The sequence below is a fragment of the Acyrthosiphon pisum genome, chromosome A1 (genome assembly GCF_005508785.2).
Source record: "Acyrthosiphon pisum isolate AL4f chromosome A1, pea_aphid_22Mar2018_4r6ur, whole genome shotgun sequence".
NCBI lineage: Eukaryota > Metazoa > Arthropoda > Insecta > Hemiptera > Aphididae > Acyrthosiphon > Acyrthosiphon pisum.
In genome coordinates this window covers 163,382,345-163,405,755 of record NC_042494.1, presented here as the reverse complement: position 1 = coordinate 163,405,755, position 23,411 = coordinate 163,382,345, and the positions used below count along the sequence as shown (strand labels likewise).

Below are 23,411 nucleotides of genomic sequence, written 5' to 3'. Positions count from 1 at the left end.
ATTATTATCATTGCAATATCCGCGACAATATAAAATATACATGACGTATCGATGTGTATGGTAATAACTAATAATATATGCGACCGTATAATAATATAATATCATTATATTGAAAACGCCGTCGCAATACATATTTTATGTATATACGAAAGAATAATAAAAACACAGATGACCGTCGTCTACGCCGCCGCCGCCGCCGCCGCATCGGCCGTATAATAGTTGAGACGACCGACGATAATATTATAATATACGGCGGTGATGGTCGTATATACCGAAATAGCCGTTTTGGATCGTTTTCAAAAGGGATCCGCCGCCGCCGCATAGATCGGATGTGTCACTCTAAACAAACCGATTATTAAAAACCGCATTAAAACGTGTTTAATCTGTGTACGCCATTAGTTTGACGACACCTCTTCGTCCGCGCACCGTCTCATCGTCGGCGGGGTGGCGGCGGCAGGGAGAGTTATACGCTCGGACCGGTCGACGAGCGGGGGTGGTTCGGCGGTGGCACTCGAAACGGCGAGGGTGGTGCTGCGGCGGGGGCGGGTGGAGGTGGACCCCGGTGCTATTTCAGTACGGCTGTCATCGTGGTCGTCATATACAGTTGCCCGTATTATAACGGTGGGAGTTTATTAATATGTGCTTTAAGTCTGTCCGACGCGTACACACACACGCACACACGTGTATTTTCGATCTATTGAGAAAAAAGTCAGCGCGCGGGCGCGACAGTGTCACCGATGAACCCGTGTGTCGTTCGTGTCGAGTCGGGTGCCAAGAAAATCGTAAATTTTCGACATTTTTTTTCCTTCACTTTTCTTCGCTGCTCGTCTCTTCGGCGTGTCACTCACACTCGCATATTATACACACACATACACACACACACACACACACTCCGCCGGCCGACCGACCGGGAATAGGCGTCATTATAGAAAAATCGAATGTTTTTGACACCGCCGCCGAAAGTCGTTGCCGCTAACGAGCGTAGGACACTCGCGCGTTTTTCTAAACTTAGCGCGCGCCCGCCGTTCCAATATCTATGCAGTGCAGGGTGATGCTGCAGAGGAGGATGTCCGAGCCCACCCGGCACTATCCATATTATGTGTTATTGGTTCCGATTGAATTGACAAGACGTCGCAATAATAATGCTATACATCACCCATCTATATATGTGTAGGCACTTGTGATATTATGATCAAGTCCGCCCCAACCCGCCTACAGACGCCGAATCGCGGACGAAGGGTCTTCGTCACACAAAAAACGATTTTCGTCTTCGGCATACGTGCTCGTATGTTACATACCATTACAGCTATTATAATATTATCGTGCGACAAATCCTCGCCAAACGATGGCGAAGACAACAACGGTATAGTATTAATAATGGTATAGCGGTTTAACCACCGCCGCACGTGTACCGACCGCTTGTGCTACCATCTATCGCCCGACCTTTGTGCCAGCGCCGAGCAAACGCCGCCCGAACAGATACCGCTGCGGGTTTATTCCATTCGCCGGTCTCGCAAACGGTCTTCACAATAAAGTGTTTTTTGTTGTTTTATATTGAACACAATACAGTATTGTACCTAATGGTACATTTTATTATAAACAACGAGTACATTATGTACGCATGTAGTATATAATATTATGTATGCGCGTGTATTTATTTAATGAGCTAAAATTCTAAAATTAAAACACGCTGTCAATTGTGAGACGTTGCCAAATAATTCTGTAAACTAATAATTTATACGTTCGAACATACGTACACAAACATTATAAACACACGCAAACACGCGCGCATTGGAAGAGACGTATTATTATTATAAAATTCACTACTGTCACTGGGCAAAGACCGTGAACGGATAGAGGTGTATTTATATCTCGTATATGATATTATAAAATATAAAGCGCCACTGAAAATTATTACAAAATCGAAAAAAAAAATGCGACAGATATAAATAAGATTTTTACGAGGCGATACGTGCGTAAAGCGATACGGACACAATAAATATGTTTAATGAATATTTTTTTCGAGACGTCACCCCGTTAATTATACATATTATCGTAATGCGCTCTAAATCTCCCCCCGCCGACGGCTGCTGTACGGCGTTTAAGTAAAATTCTATTTCGGACCGCGCCACCGTTAATCGACACCCGATGCCCTATCCTGCTTCTTGCGGCCACCGTCATAATTTTAGACGTGCAACGGTCCTTCTCTATTTAATATATTAAAGTCGAACAACACTAAACGGTCGTCGCAATGATAAATGTTATTATACGTGTTTTGAATACTTATATGGACGTGTTCAATTTGAAAGTCACACAGAGGCGTTTCAAAATATCTACGCAGAGGTTTCAGACAACAATCGGAAGTTTTTCCTAATTAATAATACCATAAAATAAATAATAATATATTGGCTTCGAAAGTTATTGAAGTTCCAAGTGGGTTCCTACCGCACGACGATTTTTTGCAATATTCGCACGGTATGTGCGTGACATGACGTATTTAATTTTCGTGGGTTTTTGTTTATTTTATTATATAAACTTGGATATAGGTACTGATAAAATTGAACTTTTAATATGGTTTGCATACACAAATAACTGATTTGCAGATTGATATTCAAAATAAATACTAAAAATGTCAAATGTTTTGAGCTTCAACTACAATATTATTATATATTATTTTTACACTCTGCAGGAAGAATACAATAACTGCAAAATGTTTTGAAAATTCAAATTATACAAAGCGTCTGAGATGACAGGAATTTATTGCATTGCTCAGGAGATTGGTTATAATTTGATGTTTATAGATAGATATAACGGTGATATCGCTGGACACGGAATTTATTGATGTTTTGAATGTCTTTCATAAATACATCGAATAACAATAAAGTGCGAACGATTTTATAATGTTTGGCCGTGCGTTAAAGAGCCGTTTGGCCCTGCCCCTTTGCCCTCCCTATCCCTGCGGCCGGCAAACCACATACAACTGGGACGTAACGTCTGCCGATGTTTCTGTGCCAACGGTTTTCTTTTCTACTCTTTTTTTTTCCTCTTCCATTTAACCCTCGTCGTTAAAACAATGTGACGTGCACCTTATGTTAAAAAAATTTTGGTTTCTTTATCTTCTGTTTTAGTATTTACCTGTTGCCAAAATTGAGCCAGTAGATAGATACGTTCCTTTTTAAAGAGCCAATCCATAGACTGCATAGCCTGGACATCCATATCACGTGTTACGCATAATTAATGTGAAATACACAATAATTATCGTATAAGCAGCTTTTTTCGACAGGAATTAACAAGTGAAAAATGTGTACGATGTCTGGTCTATCATCTGAAACACATAAATAAATATTGTTTTTATAATACTTTTACGGAACAAGTCTAAAAATGAAAACACGGTTTTTAATAAAGTTAAAGGCGTACGAGCACTTAGATTGCATACACAAAACGCCTAACAAGACTGTTTCTTAAATATTTTTCTCGTTTACGTACCTACATATCATTGTCGTTCAAAACAATTCGGAATTCATGCAATCAATTTTTGCTTGGTATGATAAAAAATATTTCAAAATATCAAATACGATACAATGATTAGGTAGTACAATTTATAAAATCAGATAAATGAAAATTATGTTTTAATTATAAAATATAATGTGTGACAGACAAAATATTGGTGAAACACATTATTTTTTTTGAAGCGTATATTTTATATTAGTCATTTAAGCTTTTTTGAAAATCATTTTGTGGTGTAAAAATAATCGTCATAATTAATAAATTGCGTAGGAACTTGTTGAACGTCAAAAAAAAATATGGATCGTGCACAAGTAGTAATGAGCATTTTAACAATGAACAAGCTATAATTGTCGCATCTATCTATATATTTTCTAAAATCGAATAGAGTTGGAAATAATAATATTATTAAACGTACTTGTTTAATTCGTCCTCCAAATTTGTAATTTCCATACCCAATGTGATTAAACACATTTTTATTGCGTAATTCTATGCTCAATTAATGTAATTGTTATTCTACTTTGGTAATTATTGTCGTTTAATTATAGCTGTCAAAATATATGTATAAATAAATTGTGTATAGGTATCTATAAATATTTACATATAAAAAAACGAATTGACAATTAATAACCTCAATTGGCAATTTATTCTGATCATGTTTAATTACAGTATATTGAACGTGTTTATCGTTATAGTATTATGCGGGTATAATCAGTTTAAGGTAGAAACCAATTTTTTTTTTTTGCAATAAATTCCAAAATGAATATTATCATAGTAAATGTACAGTCTGACGCACGCACGTCGAATGGGTGATGCCGATAACACTATTAAGCGGCTTATCCCTGCAGTTTTATTGTTTTTAATTATTCTACGATCAGGACTATTGTTGGGAATATTTGTTGTATTTATATTTTTGTTTGGAAGCTTTGGAATTCAATAAGTAGGCTATCAAAATATTATAAGCGTTAAAACAAAACACCTGACGCCAAACAATAGACACAATGTTTTTATTATTGTTTATTTTTCGTAGAAAGCGATATATTCAGTTAATCGAAATTAAAAATTCAAATATTGATCATGAAAATATATTGATACTCAGGACTAAAAATTTGATAAAATTAAAAAATATTTAATCGTTGTTGTTCTTGTTGTAGTGCCTAACCAATTTGTTTTGCCATTAATTCAAAGTAAATTCAATAATCATTGTTTCTCTATTATTTAGGTATTACAAAACGTTTTAACCAAGTGATGATGTAAACACATGTAACATTGTGATTGATTATATTAATTATTATTTATGATAAAATATTTAATGTATCAGTAATATAATATTGTAATTCGGTCAAATAATAACAAAAAATAAAATATATTAATCCGAAAATATATTATAATATAATATAATATGTAGGTATATTATATAATGTATTAAATAAGTAGGTATAATAATAATAAGTTATAATTTTTAGGCATATGTACTAAAAAAATATACATAGTAATATTGAATATTATTGTTTTCACTTATTTTACTGAATATTATGAATGTTGTATACAAATTATCTTAGGTAATCTTAAATTATCTTTGAATAAGTTCTATAATAATTTTTAAATATTGTTAAAATACAATAATTTTATCAGAATAAAAAATATAATTACAACATAATAACAATATTTTGCAATTACTAAAAATATAAGTTAGGTATAAATAATACATTAATCCGAACAATAATGATTAATAATAAAGAAAAATGACAGTACTTTTAAAATTTAAATAGTAGTTCGTGTTTATTATTTTCCCCGATATGATATAGAAACTGAATCAGTTTGCGTGAATTTTATAATATTTCAGATTAAAAATACGTAATTATGTATATTTTATATATACTTAAAAGTTTTGATTTCCTATTAATTAAAACCGAATTTAAATTGCTACACAAGTTGATCGTATTTATTTTATAAAACATTTAATTTTTATAACCTGTTGGCAGATGTTTGGAAATAATACGGGGTTAACAATTTTTTCAGACCTAATTGTTGCAAAAAATAAAATATTCGTAGATGTGCATATTTTTATTAATTTAAAATTTACAATTTCGTGAAGTGAATTAATTGACTTTTCTTACATAGGTAGTCACCGGAAATGTGATTTTTCGGGTAAAAATTGTTTTGCTCAGAAAGTGAAAAAAAATAACAGGTTGAAATTCTACGATAACATTTTAAAAGGTGATACACCTACACCACGCATAACTTATATAATATATATCATAAAAAATGTGCATTTTATAATCATAACGACTCACCTCTTCGAACGCACTCGAATGCACTGCTGCAGCAGGAACACCGGGTATGACAGGTCAAGATCGCCTACCCGGTTCGCGGGTGATTAAAAAAAAAAAAAAATACTAATTGGAATGTTTGGAGTGGAGAAAAAAAATGTTATAAGAAATTTCCTTCTCGAAAATTACCCCAAAAAACTTTTCAATCGCAAAAATGTTTCCGCACTTGTTTTTCTGTACGGGTACGACACTGTTTGGGGGGGTATTTCGGGCGCACAAAAATCGACGAGTGTTTCGTAATAAAAAAAAAAATGAAATAAAAAAAAAAAAATTAGATTTTTTTTTAATAAACGATAATGATAAAACAATAACGACCGACGACGGCAATGATAGGTAATGACGGCGGTAATATAATAATAGGACAGTGATAAAATATTATGTGGTAGTAATTTTATATTGTGTTATTTTCGCGTGTAAGACGGCGGCGTCGGACAATGTGATCAGCAGACGCGGCGACGGCGAGACACAAACACCACACGACAACGACGACGACGACGACAACCGGCGACGACGACGAACAGCACACGCGTGTCGACACCGCGCGTACAATCAGTGACGACTGGCGAGCGAACGGCGCTCGGCGGATACCGGTGGGCCCGACGACGAGACGACGCGCGGCGGCGCGGTGACGACGATATCTCCGGCGCGAGCGGTCCCCGTGCACTCCTGCCCTCTGCCGGCGGCGGCGTCGGCGACGTCGACGGCTGTACGACCACGGCGGACGCACGGCGCACAATCCTTTACCCTCTATTATAGCTCCGCGTTGTTTCTTCCTTTTTATTTTTTTCTCCTCTCCTCTCCTCGGTCGTCACACGGTCGCTGTGTCCTCTCTCTTCCTATTTTCCGTTTCCGATTTTCCACCACCGCAGCCCGTCCGCCTTTTTATTTTCTCTCTATTTTTTCCTTCTCCCCCGCAGCCCCCGTTTTACGACCCCCCCACCCGTGACTGACGTTTTCTATTTTATGTATACACATCGCTTTCCCGTCGGTCCGTCTCTTCCTATATTATATATGGGTTGCACGCGAATCGTATGATACGTTTTTCCATGTGCGTATATATATATACCTACCTATGTATATTATTATCAATCACCGGGCACGGACGATATTGGTGCGGCCAATCGACGTGTGCGACCGGCGGCCGACTTGGGCGCACACCGCACGGCGGCGGCGCGCGCCGGGTCGTAAGTGCGTCCCTTCGACGCGCCGATCGGTTTTCGCTTTTCTTTTTTTTTCCCGATACCGCCGCCAATACACCGCAGCCGATCGCGAACGCCCATCACACCTGCGACCCGCCCGTGCCGGCAAAATATATAAGGTACGACTACATGGCACGGCTTAAATTTTTTTTCTTTATTTTATTTTATTCGCCCGAAAATTAGATCATAATATGTAGCCTTTAAGCCTTGGCCTTTCGATATCCGCGCGTGAAGAAGAGAGCGATCAAAATTTTTTTAGAGTTATTGTCCTGGTTTGTCCCGACATTTTTTTTTGTTTTTGACGAAAATTTACATCTCTGCTTCGGTAGGTATTCCACAATTCAGACTATATGACATGTATATTATATACTTGCTGCAGGTACCTACATTGCATGTTTCACACGAATCCTACGAACAAACTGCGTTATCCAAACTAATTATCTGTTATTCTTGCAAAATTAATGCAAATCGGACTTGCTGACGGCTTAAAAAATTATTAAATTGTATAATATTCGACGATTTTATTGACATGTGTAGGTATACACTATACCTATACACACCTTGTCCAGTACACATGTATAATAGTTGATCGAAATAAATCTTAATACAAATTGTATACTACTCATTAGATAATATATATATAAGTACCTAAGATATACCTATATGGCTATATACGTCACTTTATAATATATAATCAGATAAATTATATACCCACACATTATAAATTCACCTAATAACTTTATATACAATTCACTAAGGACGCATACTTTTTGATATGGTTTAAATGTAAAGGGTAAGAACTTATTACTTAGTAGTAATCTCAATAATATTTATACCATACATATTTTGTTTATCATTTAAATTATAAGTTTCAAGTATTAACCTTAATATAAATTTTATAAATTTTACAATATAAAACTTCATGACTGAAGAGTCATTGACTTAGAAAAAATAGACGAACTATAATATTATACTCATCCTTCATCACTCATCTGATTTTTCACGAATATAGCAACGTTGTAACGATTTTGTAGGATTTATTTATATTTTTCATAAGTGTTAATTGTTGGTATACACATAAAAATAAAAACAACTAGCAGCAAATGCAGAAAAACTGTTATAATCTAATATAAAAAACTTTAATTATATTTTAAAAACTATATAATACAATATACCTAAGTAGGAAAATAAACATGAATATAAAAAAAAATACACCACTTTATGTTTTATAATACACACTTTTTCATCCAACTGTTTGAAACTACTTTATTTATTTAGCTCAATTATTTTTTATAACAGTATAAACTGTTTAGATCATATTAAGAGATAATTTATTAAAATATAGGTATAGATAGTAGTTACCTACATTGAAATACATCGTGCGGAATATGACGTGTAGACACTGATTATATAGGTGCATTGATATTTTTATAAAATCGAATTTTTTTTATCATTAAATAATAATTGTGTCGTATATTATTTCGAGGACAACCAGTTTGATAAAAAAAAAAAAACTGTAATTATACACAACATATGATTAATATTAAATTATGTGTAGGTAATATGAATCTCGTATGAAAATTGATCTGAAATATTAAAACGGTACCCACCTAATATATTTAAGTGTTATAATTCAATGTACAATCTCATGTGGTGAATTTTATATACTAGGTGTATTTAGTATTTACAATAATTATAATACTAAAATAACAATTTTATTGATTACTCCATATACGAGAATAATAATAATTATTGTGCAGCGTACTTTTCGCGTACTTTTCGTGTAACACGTAGCCAACATCCCCTCGAAACACTCAAATATGTATAAATAATTAAAGGTCATTTAAATGCAACGCGACTGAAAACTTATCGATTCGTGAATTACACGTCACTTAAAAATGTGAAGGTAGGTACAAATTATTCATTGTGTGCGTGTATATATAATATTGTATAGTGTGAAAGTTAACTTTAATATTAGTTTATTTTCAATTATAATTGCTACCTATCGGTGATGGAACGCAAAATCTGCGGAGACTTCACGTGTATACCTATAGTATTATTCATATTATTATTTTCGAATTATACTTGTATACCTATTATGCTTGAATAGTAAATATAATTTATATAATATTCTTTATGTTTTTTTTTAGTAGATTTTCATTAAAAAAAGAGATGTAGTGTACCTATCTGTATAAAATATAAATAGTATAATTTTGGTCGTTATCGTGTAACACACATGAAGCAACAAAAAAATAGTAAGTACAGTTATTACTAAGAAGTAATATAACATAGCTATACTCTCGGTTGACCGGTTCAATTAAATTGAGTGCCGAAATGCCAATACACGTCTCGGAAATTATCCACAGTTTTGTACATTACCGTGTACAAATTATACGGGTCGTGAGAAATAGCAATCGTCATTCCCGAACATCATTATTTCTATTTTTTTTTTTTCGAATACATTTCGATTAAAAATACGAACCAAAATTATACCTAAGATCCGCAATAATGCAATTGAAACGAAATTGACATGTCCACAATAAATACAATGCACACTGCAGATATTATTACGTTTACAATAACAATGAATGGTCGAGATTGTCGTTGAAGTTTATTGTTATTATTTTTTTTTCGATTTCGTAAAATATTATGTACACAAATTTTGATTCGAATTAATTTCCCGTAAAAATTGTACAAATATTTTTCCCTGATTCGATTTGAATGTTGATGACGCACTTCCGATGGTAAACCTGTATACATATATATCGCAAATAGTGTTGTTTACTGCACAATCGGCAGGCATAATATATACATAACCTAATATATACCTAAATACTATCTAGGTAATAGAAGACGATGAGGCACCTAATATTTAACTCCTGCTTGTACTCTAATGGATTTTTTAATAAAACTCTTTGTTTGGATAATAAGCTCCTAAGTCTTAAATGTTTTCACTTTAAATGATTGATAAATTGCATTGTTGTTTAATAAATGTGTCATTTCTTCCATCTTATTCACAGTACGGAGTTATAATAAATGAGACAGACCGATTCATAAAATATTTGTCTAACATTTGATCATACTTTTTTCACAAAAATTAGGCAAAATAAATGTTTATATAAATAAAAAATCCATATAATTATAATTTTTAAATTAACAAAAATATATCTGATTAAAATATTGTAGATATTTTTACTAAATGATTCCGTCGAGAGAGCGGAAAAAATACACTAGTATATTATATGTCATAGGTATATCAACTAATATCACTTATATATATCACACATTACTTATCAAAAATCATCGAACTCAACACTACAAAGTATTCTTAAGACTATATTTTACCTTACGGTGATATTGTAATCGTCTTGATCTCATTTCCCTTACCTGTGGTGTCATTTCAGTTTTTATTAGACTAGGGAAACTTTTCACGGCTTTTTCAAATCAAAATTTTTTACACTCAGATTCTCGTAGCATAGTGCCATAGTGGTTAAGGGTCGTGGGGGGGGGGGGGGGTGGTAAATTTGTCGATTTAAGGTTGATATAAATACTAGACTGGGGCATATGCCCAAGTTGCCCTACCCCAAATTACGTCACTGTCCCTTATGCATATATACGATACGACTATACGTGTCTAACTAGTCTATAGGTTGAGTTTCCGAAATTACGAACAACAGTGGGTGTATACACATATAGTATAATATTGTTTAAATAAACGGTGATTTAATAACGCGTCTATGAATCAAAGTGATTTTAATCCGTTCGACACCCTCGTGCAGTCGCCGCATACCGCATCGCTACCATTACCGCGCCGATATACCTAACGGCGGTCGCAGTCGGGGGTTACATACAAATTGAGTTGATTATACATTATTCTACATCCACCCGCGCACCCACACACACACACACACGCATCAACCCCCTCACCCCACTGTGTAATTTACCCGAGTTCGGACGCTATCATTGCGCCCTATATACCTATATACGAGTGTTTTACGCATATTATAATATATACCTATACGCGTGTGCGTCGCAAAAACAATTAACGTGTATATAATATTATTATTTTAATGTAAACGAATTGGCACGTGCAATATTTAATTCGTGACATTTCGACGCGTGTCCTTGACCTTTGTACGCTGCAATAACATAATACGTCTGCTGCAGTATAGCAACTAATAATAAGGTTAAACGTGTAGGTACATATATATTATTATACACTGCTGCAGTTTACCCGATACGCGCATTAAACGGTCCAAATAACCAAATATTTCATTTTCATTATAATGTTACCCGATGATGATGTACCAAGTGATGATAATTAATAATTTTAAAATGTGTATACATTTTTATAGTTAACAACGCCTTTTGACGGACATCAATTTTTACCGACAAAGGTCGACGCAACTGTATGTACAAATAGAGAGCTGCAGTACCTTTACCAACTATAGTGCGTATTATTGAATTGACCTAGTGGCGCCTATATAATAATGCGAAGATTAAAAGGAAAATCACGCGAGTCTCTTAACACGGAGGTACTCACAAATTCATATAATTAAACAGTACATATATTATTATCATATACATGTTACATGTATATTGTATACCGATAACTACAACGTATAACTACAGCTCTGTTAAGGTATGAGTAAACAATAATATTGTATTATTACGGGAAATCAATTATTGACGCGTTAAAAGAATAATAATAATAAAAAATGAATTCACTAATGTTTACACTTATCAAGGTCGTGGTGAGGTGACGGAACTATCAACTATTATAGGTATGATATTATTCTCTCGATGTTAATGACCAGCAAACCGGGCACATGACGTTATAACACACACGATTTAATCGGATTTCATACTTTATAGTAGGTAGTTTTACGCGTGGCATTTTTTTCTTTAATTTTTATATGCTGATACGCGTAACACACAAACCGCACTACACGCATGCTCGTATAGATAAACGCCTTAAATATAATATGCACTCTACGCGTATAGCACAACATTATAATAATTGTTGTTGGCTATAAAAAAAAATCGTTTAGAATTATCGAATTGCTATTTATATTTATTGTGTTCGTCACAATTCATAATAATAATAATAATAATAATAATATATAGAGTATTAAATACGATTGAGTAACGAATCTCAAACATAACCAAAAAAAGGAACGTTATGGGTAATATAAGTATTTGGATTTATGCTCAAAAGCAATAATACGAGTAATGAATTATAAAATAAAAATTCAACAAATCTCTTTCTACACGTAGACGCGTGCAAACCGACCGACAATTATTGAACATAACCGCCTCGGCGGCACCGAAAAGGGTTTATATCATATTATAATTGTCTTTTATAATTTACTAAACGGTCGTACCTCAACCGCCAAAATATCCCGCGAGACGGGTAACTCGATATATTCAGGGTTTTTTTTCTGTTTATTATTATTTGTTATAATATCGAAAAAAAAACTAGAAACCCGTCCAGCGAATATGAAATAATTCAATAATAATGTACTCCTGTGATATTAAAACTTTCAATTGGCCATTATCCGCGAGTATAATATACGTATTATAACACACGTTCACCTGTTGTTTTCGAAACGCGCGGCTCGTTCGCTTCCTGTATATACGCCGGCATCGAAACATTATCAACAACTATTGCAGTTTACCGTACTATTTAATTTCGTATATTATTGTTATTTTTGGTTTATGATTACTTATTTTTTTCATCGCTTTTTTTTACATCAACATTACGCAATAATGCAGTGATACCGTACACGCGTATAATACGTGAGAGGTCCAAACTGTTGACAAACATTATAGGTATATATAAAGTGTACAATATGATATGGTAATTCAATAATGTGTTTGCATTCTTCGCCGGACTCTGTGCGTTTAGAATATATTATAATTTATTAAAAAAATAATGATATTACAGATTACAAGATTTTCCGGAGGCGAAACACCTCAACTACTTATTAGTCATTACATCGGAAAAACGTACACGCTATACACACGTTATTAATATATTATACGGTTTTCGTATAGATATATCCGCGATTAATCGAGACTTTGAAGCGTTCTCTGAGCGCCTCGTTTAGAAATGAAATTATCAACGCCGTCGCCAAAACGTGCATTGTATTTAATATAGATACATACATTGCTTATAATATTTTGTATGAAACGTAATATCTATTATACATTATGACAACAGTTTGTGTAATTTATGTGTACGGAATGCGCACATCGTCAAGTTTGACGCTAATAAAATATAATATACCTATATGTATATACATCATATCGACGTATAGTTAGGTTGGTTTCGTCGCACTGTTTAGACGAGTAGTTATATTAATAACGGTAACAACCGCAACCATCATCATTGATACCATCGCATCTCTATATACCTACGATATGTACATGGGTAAAAATATTACTTCCGCTTCGATGGCGTCACGTCGTATAGATGGCAACCCGTTTTCTCCTCTGGCGCCGCCGCCGACATCATATCATATATTGGTATGTTTTATAATATTATGTTATTGCTTATTAGAATCGAAATTAACGAGACGATTATAATATTATTATTATAATATAATATACCTATAGACTGCAAGTCGTTATACGAGAGAAATTGTACTCTGGAGGTGCCTCGTCATATACTTTATATATGTAATATACATAGCAGTACTGCGATGTACGTATCCGATATGTACGCTCCAATGCTCGTGCAGTAACTATCCATCTATCTATCTCACTATATATACATATATTTACTATGATATATATTATTTTTCTCTCTAATGGAACAAGCCGTAAAATATTATTATTATTATATACTATATATATTATTATTATTTATTATACACGTGTAGGTATATAATATACTTGTTGTGTTGTTATATTATTATTATTGTTATTACTATTTTCTTCCAGCCCGTTCTTTTAGGTAGTTAGGTGTAAATATATCATCGGCAGTAGATCGGCCGCCATTTTGAAATCGCTGATCCGTAATTATCAGCGATGGTTGATGGGTTTATAGTGTATTATACGTGTACATAATATACATTTTGTATTCATTTTTTTTTAACGGTCATCTGACTTATTATTGCCGTGAATTCGAATGTGCGTCTAATTCGCTGCCGCCACGGTCTGAGGCGCTCGTTTCCTCGACTCTAATCACCGCCACCGCCGTCGCCACTGCCGCCGCGCCGCCCGAGCATCGTATAGGACTTTGTTCATAATTAGACCATTAACTTGATCCGGTAGTTTATTAAACCGATTTACGCACTGAATAGATACGATTTTATATTTTTTTAATGTTCTCGACAAGTGCATTAGAAACAAAAAATAAAAATATATATAGGTAGGTAGGTACCTAACCTATGTAATAGTGATAATTAAGTATATAATATTATATACATACCGATATATATATATAATATGTATATACACTATACAGGAGTGAGTAGGTATTGGCTAAGCTGCATGCGTAGGTACATTATTTCGCGATATAATTTTTAATCATTATCTATAATCAGCAGTTTATGTATAAATAGGTATATTATGCACATTATTATTGTGACCAAGATAGGTACCTACATGTATACAAAATAGATATAGGACGCTATTGCATTCAGTAAAAATATATTACCTAGTCTTAATTGCAAATTATTTGTGAACATTCGATTTGCAAATTCATCTCCTAATATAATTCTCGGAACTGCTGTAGCTATTTGTGAAATGCGTATAAACAGGAAATCTGTACAGGTACAGACTCATTTATGGCATATGTGAGGTGTTTAATTAACCCATTAAGATATAAAACCGTTTTAAAAAGTTATTTGTCTGTTTGTTCAGCTATTATTTAGGCAAGGCTATATTGTTATATATATAGTTAGACACTGCGAGTAAGCGATTATAAACTTATTCTCTTATTTTTTTTGACTACCTAATAAATGTAATAATATTATACTGACTATTTTTATGACATTTGTTATACTCTCTTCCCGTGTAATACGTTTAAATATTTTAACACAATTTTAATTATTAGTATTAGATTATTATGATGATAAAAATATCGAAGTTATTTATTCTTATTGACATCATAAAACAACGAATATAACAGTACCTATATACATTATTATTTGTTATATACATATTAAGTACATAATATTTATGGTTATAAGTTATAATTAATTGAACGTATAAAATAGATATGAGACAATTCGATATAATTGACATATCAGAAAATTTTCAGGTATGGATATAAAAGTAGTAATTAGGTACATAAAAGTGTGTTCGGACTAAACAGTAAACATTTGAATAAAATATACATAAATTTACAAAACACACGTTTCCATCAAACATTGACTTCTTTTTGCCTACTTGTTCATTAAAACGTAATAATTATATTTCCTTAATTAGTATTAAATATAATAATAGCATCTAAATGTCTTATTAAAAAAAAAAAAAAACATAATGTTAGTTTGTTTTTACATTCGATTGTTTCAAAATTGTGCAAACCGCGCACAATAGGTGTTATGGATAAACTTAATACTCATATTAATAAGCATATTATGTATATATAAGTCAACGTCTGAAAAATACTTAAGATCTTCATTGGATAAAATAACTCAGCAGTTACCTGTATATTAATTTAGAACATTTTTCCACTTTACAAGTGTGAAAATAGAAATTAAAAGACATTAAATATTGTCATTGTCGAGGCATTATTTGTAATAATTTGTAATTTATAAACCGTCAACTCTGACGATTGTAATATTATGTATATTGCACTACTTTCAGCAGCATATTTATAGTACCTTGTACTTAGACCTATACGAAGCGTCACAATCTATATATCTATTTAATTATTAAATTTTAATATAATATGTGTTTATGTTGTCTAATAATTTCGATCGAGACTATATCGATGTCGAATGCAGTGCTATTGTACCTATGTGTTTGAGAATGGACAAAATAATTTTCTTATTAATTGTACCTATACATGATTTTATATATAGGTTATTAAATATAGAATCGTTATAAATTATGTTATCATCACTACATCGAATGGCAGTTGTGTTGTTCGAGAATCGCATCGATAACGAGGAAGAATATCCGTTAAATAATTTTCTAACAGACGATGACAGGTGATCATATGTACCTATATACGCGCAGAGTAATAAAAATAAATAACAATAAAAAAAAACATACAAAAAAAAAAAAACAAAACAAACGTACAAACGGAGGTATATAGAATAAAAAATAAGTAGGTATAAAATAATATAATAATATAATAGCAATAACATACACGCACAGGTTCGAATTTCAAGATATTGCCTTGTCGATCAAAACCGTTTTTTTTTTTATTCGTTCCCCTCAGGACTTCTTTATTTTCCGAACGCACGCAAACCGAAGCGGTGCACGGCAGTAAATGAGACAGGAAAATTACTTTCATCTGTCAACGGGTTCGACGAGTGTTTATTTATACGTGTACACACACACGCACAAAAGTAACGAGAATCCGTGGAAAAATCAATAATTCGATCCATCTAATAATGTGGATAAACGAGATGATATAGTCACTGACTGACCCCGATCGAACATATTAATAATTAAATACAGCGTATATTATAATATCTTACGAGTTTTATTCACGTCGCGACCATACTGACCACCGCCATTCGAGTAAATATACACAATATTATCTAATGACATAATATGTATACTCATTGATTATAATATTAATTTTGTTGTTCATTTCGTTTAATGCCCTTTTAGTTGGAAGGCTTTATACAGCTAAACTTCAGTGTACATCACAGCTGCACCTGGTCTATTCAATAGTCGCGTATAATGTACTTGTACGTACATAGGTATGCACTTAAATTAAATAACTTAACGTTCAGAACATTTTTCGATTTTGATCGGACAACATTTTAGTTTGATTTATACAATAACCCATTATGTACAATTGTAGGTACCTATACCTAGAAAAGTTCGGGGTGGTAGTAATAGACCGTTGTGCCCCAACCACCTACTAAACGGTGCCACTGCAGGCTGGCTGCGCGATGGTATAATATACGACAAATATAAGTACATGTAAACGTTGTTATAAATATCTATATAAATTAGGTATCACGCATATATATAAATGTTAATTGACTATTCCTCCGAATAGTATGATTCTCGTGCACACGCGAGTGATGGTGTAGGTATATATTATTATGTACAGGTGAATGAAACCGGATAGGTGGACAAAAGTGCACCTGCTCCAGTTACACACACCTACGATACGCCCCGAGGGCGCACGTATATAACGTTTAAAGGATGTAAATATTAGGCACGAATCGGTTAGGTACCATATAATAAATAATGTTGTATCCTCGTCCGAAATGGCTTTTCACCTGTGCGACAAATTTTTATGACCTCCACAATCTATATAAGTAGGCATATATATAATAATACCCGGCTGCGGCCTCGACGACGTGTCGCCGCCGCGCCGGTTCCGATACATCGGAAACAGGAAAACCAATCTTATCGAGTCGTAAAAAACCACCGCCGCGAACTCGGAGCTACCATATATTATGTATAATATATATATATATATATATATAAACACATCATAATATATATGTAGTGGGATTACGCGCGTATTACGATTGAGTGTTTAACGCGCGTATAAGCGCAAAACAAACCCTAAAATAATATATTACACCGTGTGCGATAGCTGCTGCTGCACCGGGGTTACTGAAAATCGACGTAATAATGATGTTTACACGTGGTTTAAGGGTATACCACCTAACCCACGCTCTGGGATAGTATATAATATTATTATATGTATTATATGTGTAACGTATATGGGTACATGAAGTTATTGTGCTATATAATATGCGCTAAGCTTTGGACGCGACGACGAGTTTGTTTGATTTTTCTTTTTTTACTCCTCCCGATCAAACACAAATCCGAACCGACTGATAAAGACTCGTGTGTGCTGCAGCGGGCGTCCTGTGCTCACGGATTTCCTTCCCCGCGTAGACATATAGAAACGCGATGTACACATATCCTACACGGGTAGGTACATATATATCTAAGTGTGTGTATACGTAAGAATCAGCGTTTCCGGCCTACACCGGCGGCGTACAGTACAATCCAAATACGATTAGAGATTGAAACAACACCGAGCCGTGTTATATATATCGTGTAGATGGGTATAGGTGAAATAGTACAGCATCACAACAACAATAATAATAATAATAATAATAATTAAATATTATTTTTAGTTATTACTGCCGTTGCACTCCGAAAAGCGTATCCTCGTGTTCGATTCCATATACTGCGCTGCAGAGTACCGATATACAGCAGCATCAGAGCTCACATAACCGCTCGCTTTTAAGATATAATTGTGTCGTGTGGTATATATTTGGACGGCCGTAAAGTGTTACGTCGTCGTCAAATGTAATTCATCCGGAATAGAAAACGACCTGAAAATAAACGTCTAAAACCGTAATCCCCCGGTTCCGAAATGATGGGTCTCGTCACTCGCGGGACCGTCCCTAGCTAGTGCGCCGTCTAGTGTCTAGTCTATATGCAGGGTTCCAGGGTATATTAAATAGCCGCAGCCGACGCCGATTTGTTTTTAAGAAAACAAACAGAAGAATGCTCTTTATAAGTACACAAACGCGTGATGGTATTATACACGAGCGATCGGTTTCAAAAGCTGTATAGTACGTATTAATTATAGCGCTAATTCGAGTGTCTAAAATAAAACCCAATTAAAACAAACGACGGCGGCGGCGGTCGTTGGAGTCGATCCAATCTAGACGAATTATTATTTTCAGATATAGTTCATTTAAATCGTGGTTAACTATATATTATATTATAATACTTTTTAGTTTTTTCGTAATGTATCAAGCGGTTCTTTTCGAACGTCCCGACACCCGAAAGGTGTAATAATGTATGTATAAGTGTAGATAAGTCCCGCACAAAAATAACAAGTGGTCGACTATGTGTAAGTACTTACAACGTATAGATTATATTATTGTAGGCTCATACCGAGTTTAAATAGGTTTTTGTTTTAATAGACTTTTATGATATGCGTCCCAGTTAATTAATTAATTATAATTTATCAATACCATGTTCCCTGCAGCAGCTGTCTTTAACAAAACCATTCACCGGAACATTCTGAAAAAAATTTGAGAAATTCAATAACTATAATGACTAGGTAATAAATTTGTTTATTATTTAAACACGTTCATTATAGTTTAAATGTTGAAAGATACAGAGTTTTTAAATTGTTCTTTTGGACTTAGAAGGTACTTATAGTAATGTTCGCATACAGCTGTCGGCAATATTAAATCTACGCCAAAAATAATATTGATAAAAATCAAAGAAGCCTACTAAAAGGGTAAAAAATTCTGCAGCTGCGAGAGCGCAGCTAGAGCTATCATCTGTTCCTATATTATATAATCGCCGTTATAGTATAATATGGGTGGCTTATTATAAAGTTATGTCGAGTGTTAACCGCATTATTAATTTTCAAATGCGTGCATAATGATTCCGGTGAAACTTTGTAACAGAATTATAATGACTTAAATATAGTTTGTTTATTAAGAAATGCCAGTAATGTTTTCAAATTATGTTATCTGACAACTATACTGCAACGAAAATTGTTAGTTCGAGATGTTTCGTTTAAGACATATATATAAACGTGCTAATTCGTTTATGACACAAACTTTGTCGAATATGATGTGCAATTACATAATAGTATACCTACGGCCAACATACGAAAATACACGAATAACGATTTCGATATAAGACCGATCATGGAGTATTCCGGGTATATAAAAACTGGTCTACGATTTTCGTTAAAATAAATGCACAAAAAACCGAAAGTCAACTATTTGGGCGGTGAATCAAAGACGGTCATTAAAATTATGCCGCTGCCTTCCGACAATATAACAATACTATATTATTGTTAATTAAAAAGACTATCGGAAACGAAATAAACATGTGACTGACTAATGTTTCAATGTAAACGGTATACCAAACGTAGGTGCCTATACACATACCTGTGTAAGACTTTGAATGGGTATAGTTCTTTTCTACCTACTGCAGTTATCGCAGCTAATAGCGAATTAACGAACGCATATTTGTATTTGTACTATAAGAACATCACCATATTACGTAAAACGTACTGAACGAGCTGACGTACAGCAGTCAAAAAAGCCGTTTTGGACTGGCTCAAACGTACAGTGATAAAATATATTATTTTATAAGACTTTATATTTTATGGGTAGTTCCTCAGCCAATGTTTGATGCGCTGGTGAAACGGATCGTTTTCAGAACGTTTTCGACACGTCGCGTCCATAACATTAACGGCGTACCTACACTCAGAGATAAGCCATCGGTCCGGAATCGTCGACGGAGTAGAGGATATTAATATTATATGGTTAAAACGTTTGCGGCTGGGCATCGCCTTCGAAAAACATAGGTAGGTATCGATATAATGATCGGTTTGCGCCGCCGGTGTGATAATCGATGATCACAAAGTCTAGGTGTTAACGCAGCCGCGCGTACCTATATAATTTAGCGCGAACCATCGATCGATTATTATAGGCATCGCGGAGAGAGGGTGCGAGTGAGCGAGAGAGTTAAAATTAGGTATACAACAGTTTAAAGAAGAGAATAAAAAACACACACTCCCGTAGCATCGCGAGAGTTTGATACCGAAGAATTGTATGCACTTGCACTGTATTATAGAGGTATATAACACATGTATAGATAATGTTATGTTATAACGTCGGAATCTGGTGCGGCTCATCGCGGGTCCGAGACCGAGTGCGAGCGGTCTTCGTATATTACATATCGCGGTGCACGTTTAAAATAATGGTATAATATCATAGTATGTACTATGTATGAGATGTAAAATAATATTACGAGGGCGATAGTCGTCGTCGTCGTCTTCGACTTGGTCGTCATCGTATCGTCATCGCCTCTAAAACGCGTCTGAAAATATTGACGATAATAGAATCATATTAGGTATAATATATATATTATATAAGTACAAACGGTTCGTCGCGGTGTATATATATATACTAACATCAATATAGACATGTATTGTATATAGGTGTAAAACATAATATTACGTGGTAACCCAATTTTCACGGTCGATTTTATACGACCCACACAGGCGGCTCCAGAGTTATCAATTATCGTCGTTTCGCGGGCGTTTTACAGATCGTTGTCTATATATACCATACATGGCACACACACACACACACACACATTCACTCACTCGTACATTAAATATTTTATACACCTCGCTCGTCCGATTCTGTTTTCCAATTGCACGTTACGTATCGATACGATTACATACACAAACGTTATAATATTATAATGTATACGTAGGTACGCGGCGTCTTTGGTGTGTATCTATACTCTTATTATATTATATTATTATACACTCCGGTCCCCTATTTATAGATGTATAAAGGAAAAAAAAAAGGGTTCCGTCGAATGGGCTTTATACCCATACATTATGTACCTACATGTTTATATACATACGATAATATTATGTAGAGTGTACGTATAATATCATGATACCGTGGTCATGTGTACCGCGCCGAGATAAACTATCGTAGGTAGGTACCTAAAATATTTAGGTACCTATGTAATGATATTATATCGATACGAATCTACGACTCATATAGGCACGTTCGCGGTGCCGTATACCTTATAGGTATTCATATAACGTGTCATTATATAATATTTGTGTTATTATTATAATTTAATTCGCTCCCAAGGTGGTGATCTCTCAAAGTTATCATCTTATAGTGGATGTGCACTATTTTCATAGTCGCTTAGAAAGAAAAAATAAATTATATTTAAGTGCATATCTATACTATGTAATATGTATACGAATCTCTGTATAGGTACACTGACATTACCGTATACACCTACGTATAATGCGTATGCGTTAGAGGGTGCCGAGGAAAATTTGCTAGGCACTGCAGGTTCAATCTAAGGTTTAAAGTTGAAATGCTTAATATCAACTATTACCTAGTTCAATATTATCGATATATTTTATACCAAGTACATGGTCTATATGTATAGTATACTCATCATAGATGTTCAATTGTGGGATTCGTGGTGCTATCTCTACATAGTACTACGCATCCTTAGCATCCTGCAGGCTGCGACTTTCGTATTAATAACGTTTTGTTGAATTACTTTTATACCTTTAACGAGTTTGGAAGTTCTTCACGTGAAGTCTGTGGCAAAAAGCTGCACGTTGGATGTCGTTTACGTATACCGTATTATATGTTCGTATATATATACCAGATACCTATTATAGGCTATAGTATTATATGGTGTTACGAACTAAAAATTCGATAAATTATACCGTCAGAACTAATTATAAAACTTGCGCTTGACAGTCAACTTTTCGAACGCTTATATTATTATAATCGAGCCTATGTATCTATACATATAGATAGTGTACATCATCGTGTTCATCTCTGCAAGCGTGCTTGTCGTGCATACTTTATGTTATAATAATAATAACACGAGGACTCTATATCGAATTCATTAATATATGGCGTCAAGTATTAAGGATAATATATTGGAGTGTAAAAAAGTCACCATGTCGGATTAACTTTAGCGGACGAGCGTTTGACAGGTCTTATCTCGAAACGTATTTATATACGTTATACTTGCCATATCTCTTATACTATATAATATGCATATTATACAGACGGGCGCAAAACGGATTACCAAAAAATCTCAGATGATCAATACATAATATTATTATTATTATTATATTATCAGTGCAGTACGGTAATTTCATAATTGGATCGAGTAAATAGATGTATATTGCGACGGCTATATATAATATTGTATATAGGTATGACACAAGGCCTTAACTCATGGGGGCCCTCCCCCCGAATTTTTCCAAAGTAAAAGAATTTTAGCTGTTAATATTATTTATTGCCCATTGTATTAAGAATAATTTGCATCAAAGCAATAATAACGAGCATAATGAATTTCAAACGTAATAATGATAAAAGCGTCTAGTATCGGTCTTAAATAATATTGGATCTCCCCTGATTTTTTTTAGTTACGGCTTTGGTACGATACCGCGTCGTACATTGATACCTGGGATACCTACCTATATTTCTGTACCTACACACCGCGCGTCTGCCTAAAACGATACGTTTCGTTTTAATAGGCATGCGGTATTTGTATTTTTTTGTTTTGTATACTTACCTACATATTTCACTTTATATATAACGTTATACGAACTATTCATTTGTATTTTTATACTCACAGAACTTTGTTCCATATTTTTATATAATATTATCGC

General features: G+C 34.0%; 1 protein-coding gene across 3 annotated transcripts in view; it reads right to left on the bottom strand.

The window, feature by feature from the left end:
- Nucleotides 1-6,412, bottom strand: part of LOC100161988 (homeobox protein cut) — a 36,533-nt gene extending 30,121 nt beyond the window's left edge. For 2 of the 3 annotated variants that reach the window (XM_008185043.3, XM_003244607.4), the window contains exons 1-2: nucleotides 5,802-6,397; nucleotides 3,136-3,325 (exon numbers count right to left, since the gene is read on the bottom strand). In XM_008185043.3, the coding sequence (XP_008183265.1) occupies nucleotides 3,136-3,216 (81 nt within the window). In that variant the 5' untranslated portion in view covers nucleotides 3,217-3,325; nucleotides 5,802-6,397. Of the gene's footprint in view, nucleotides 1-3,135; nucleotides 3,326-5,801 lie in introns of all 3 variants that reach the window. The other variant, XM_001948747.5, reaches the window with a different exon arrangement.
- Between the last annotated feature and the right edge of the window lie 16,999 nt (nucleotides 6,413-23,411).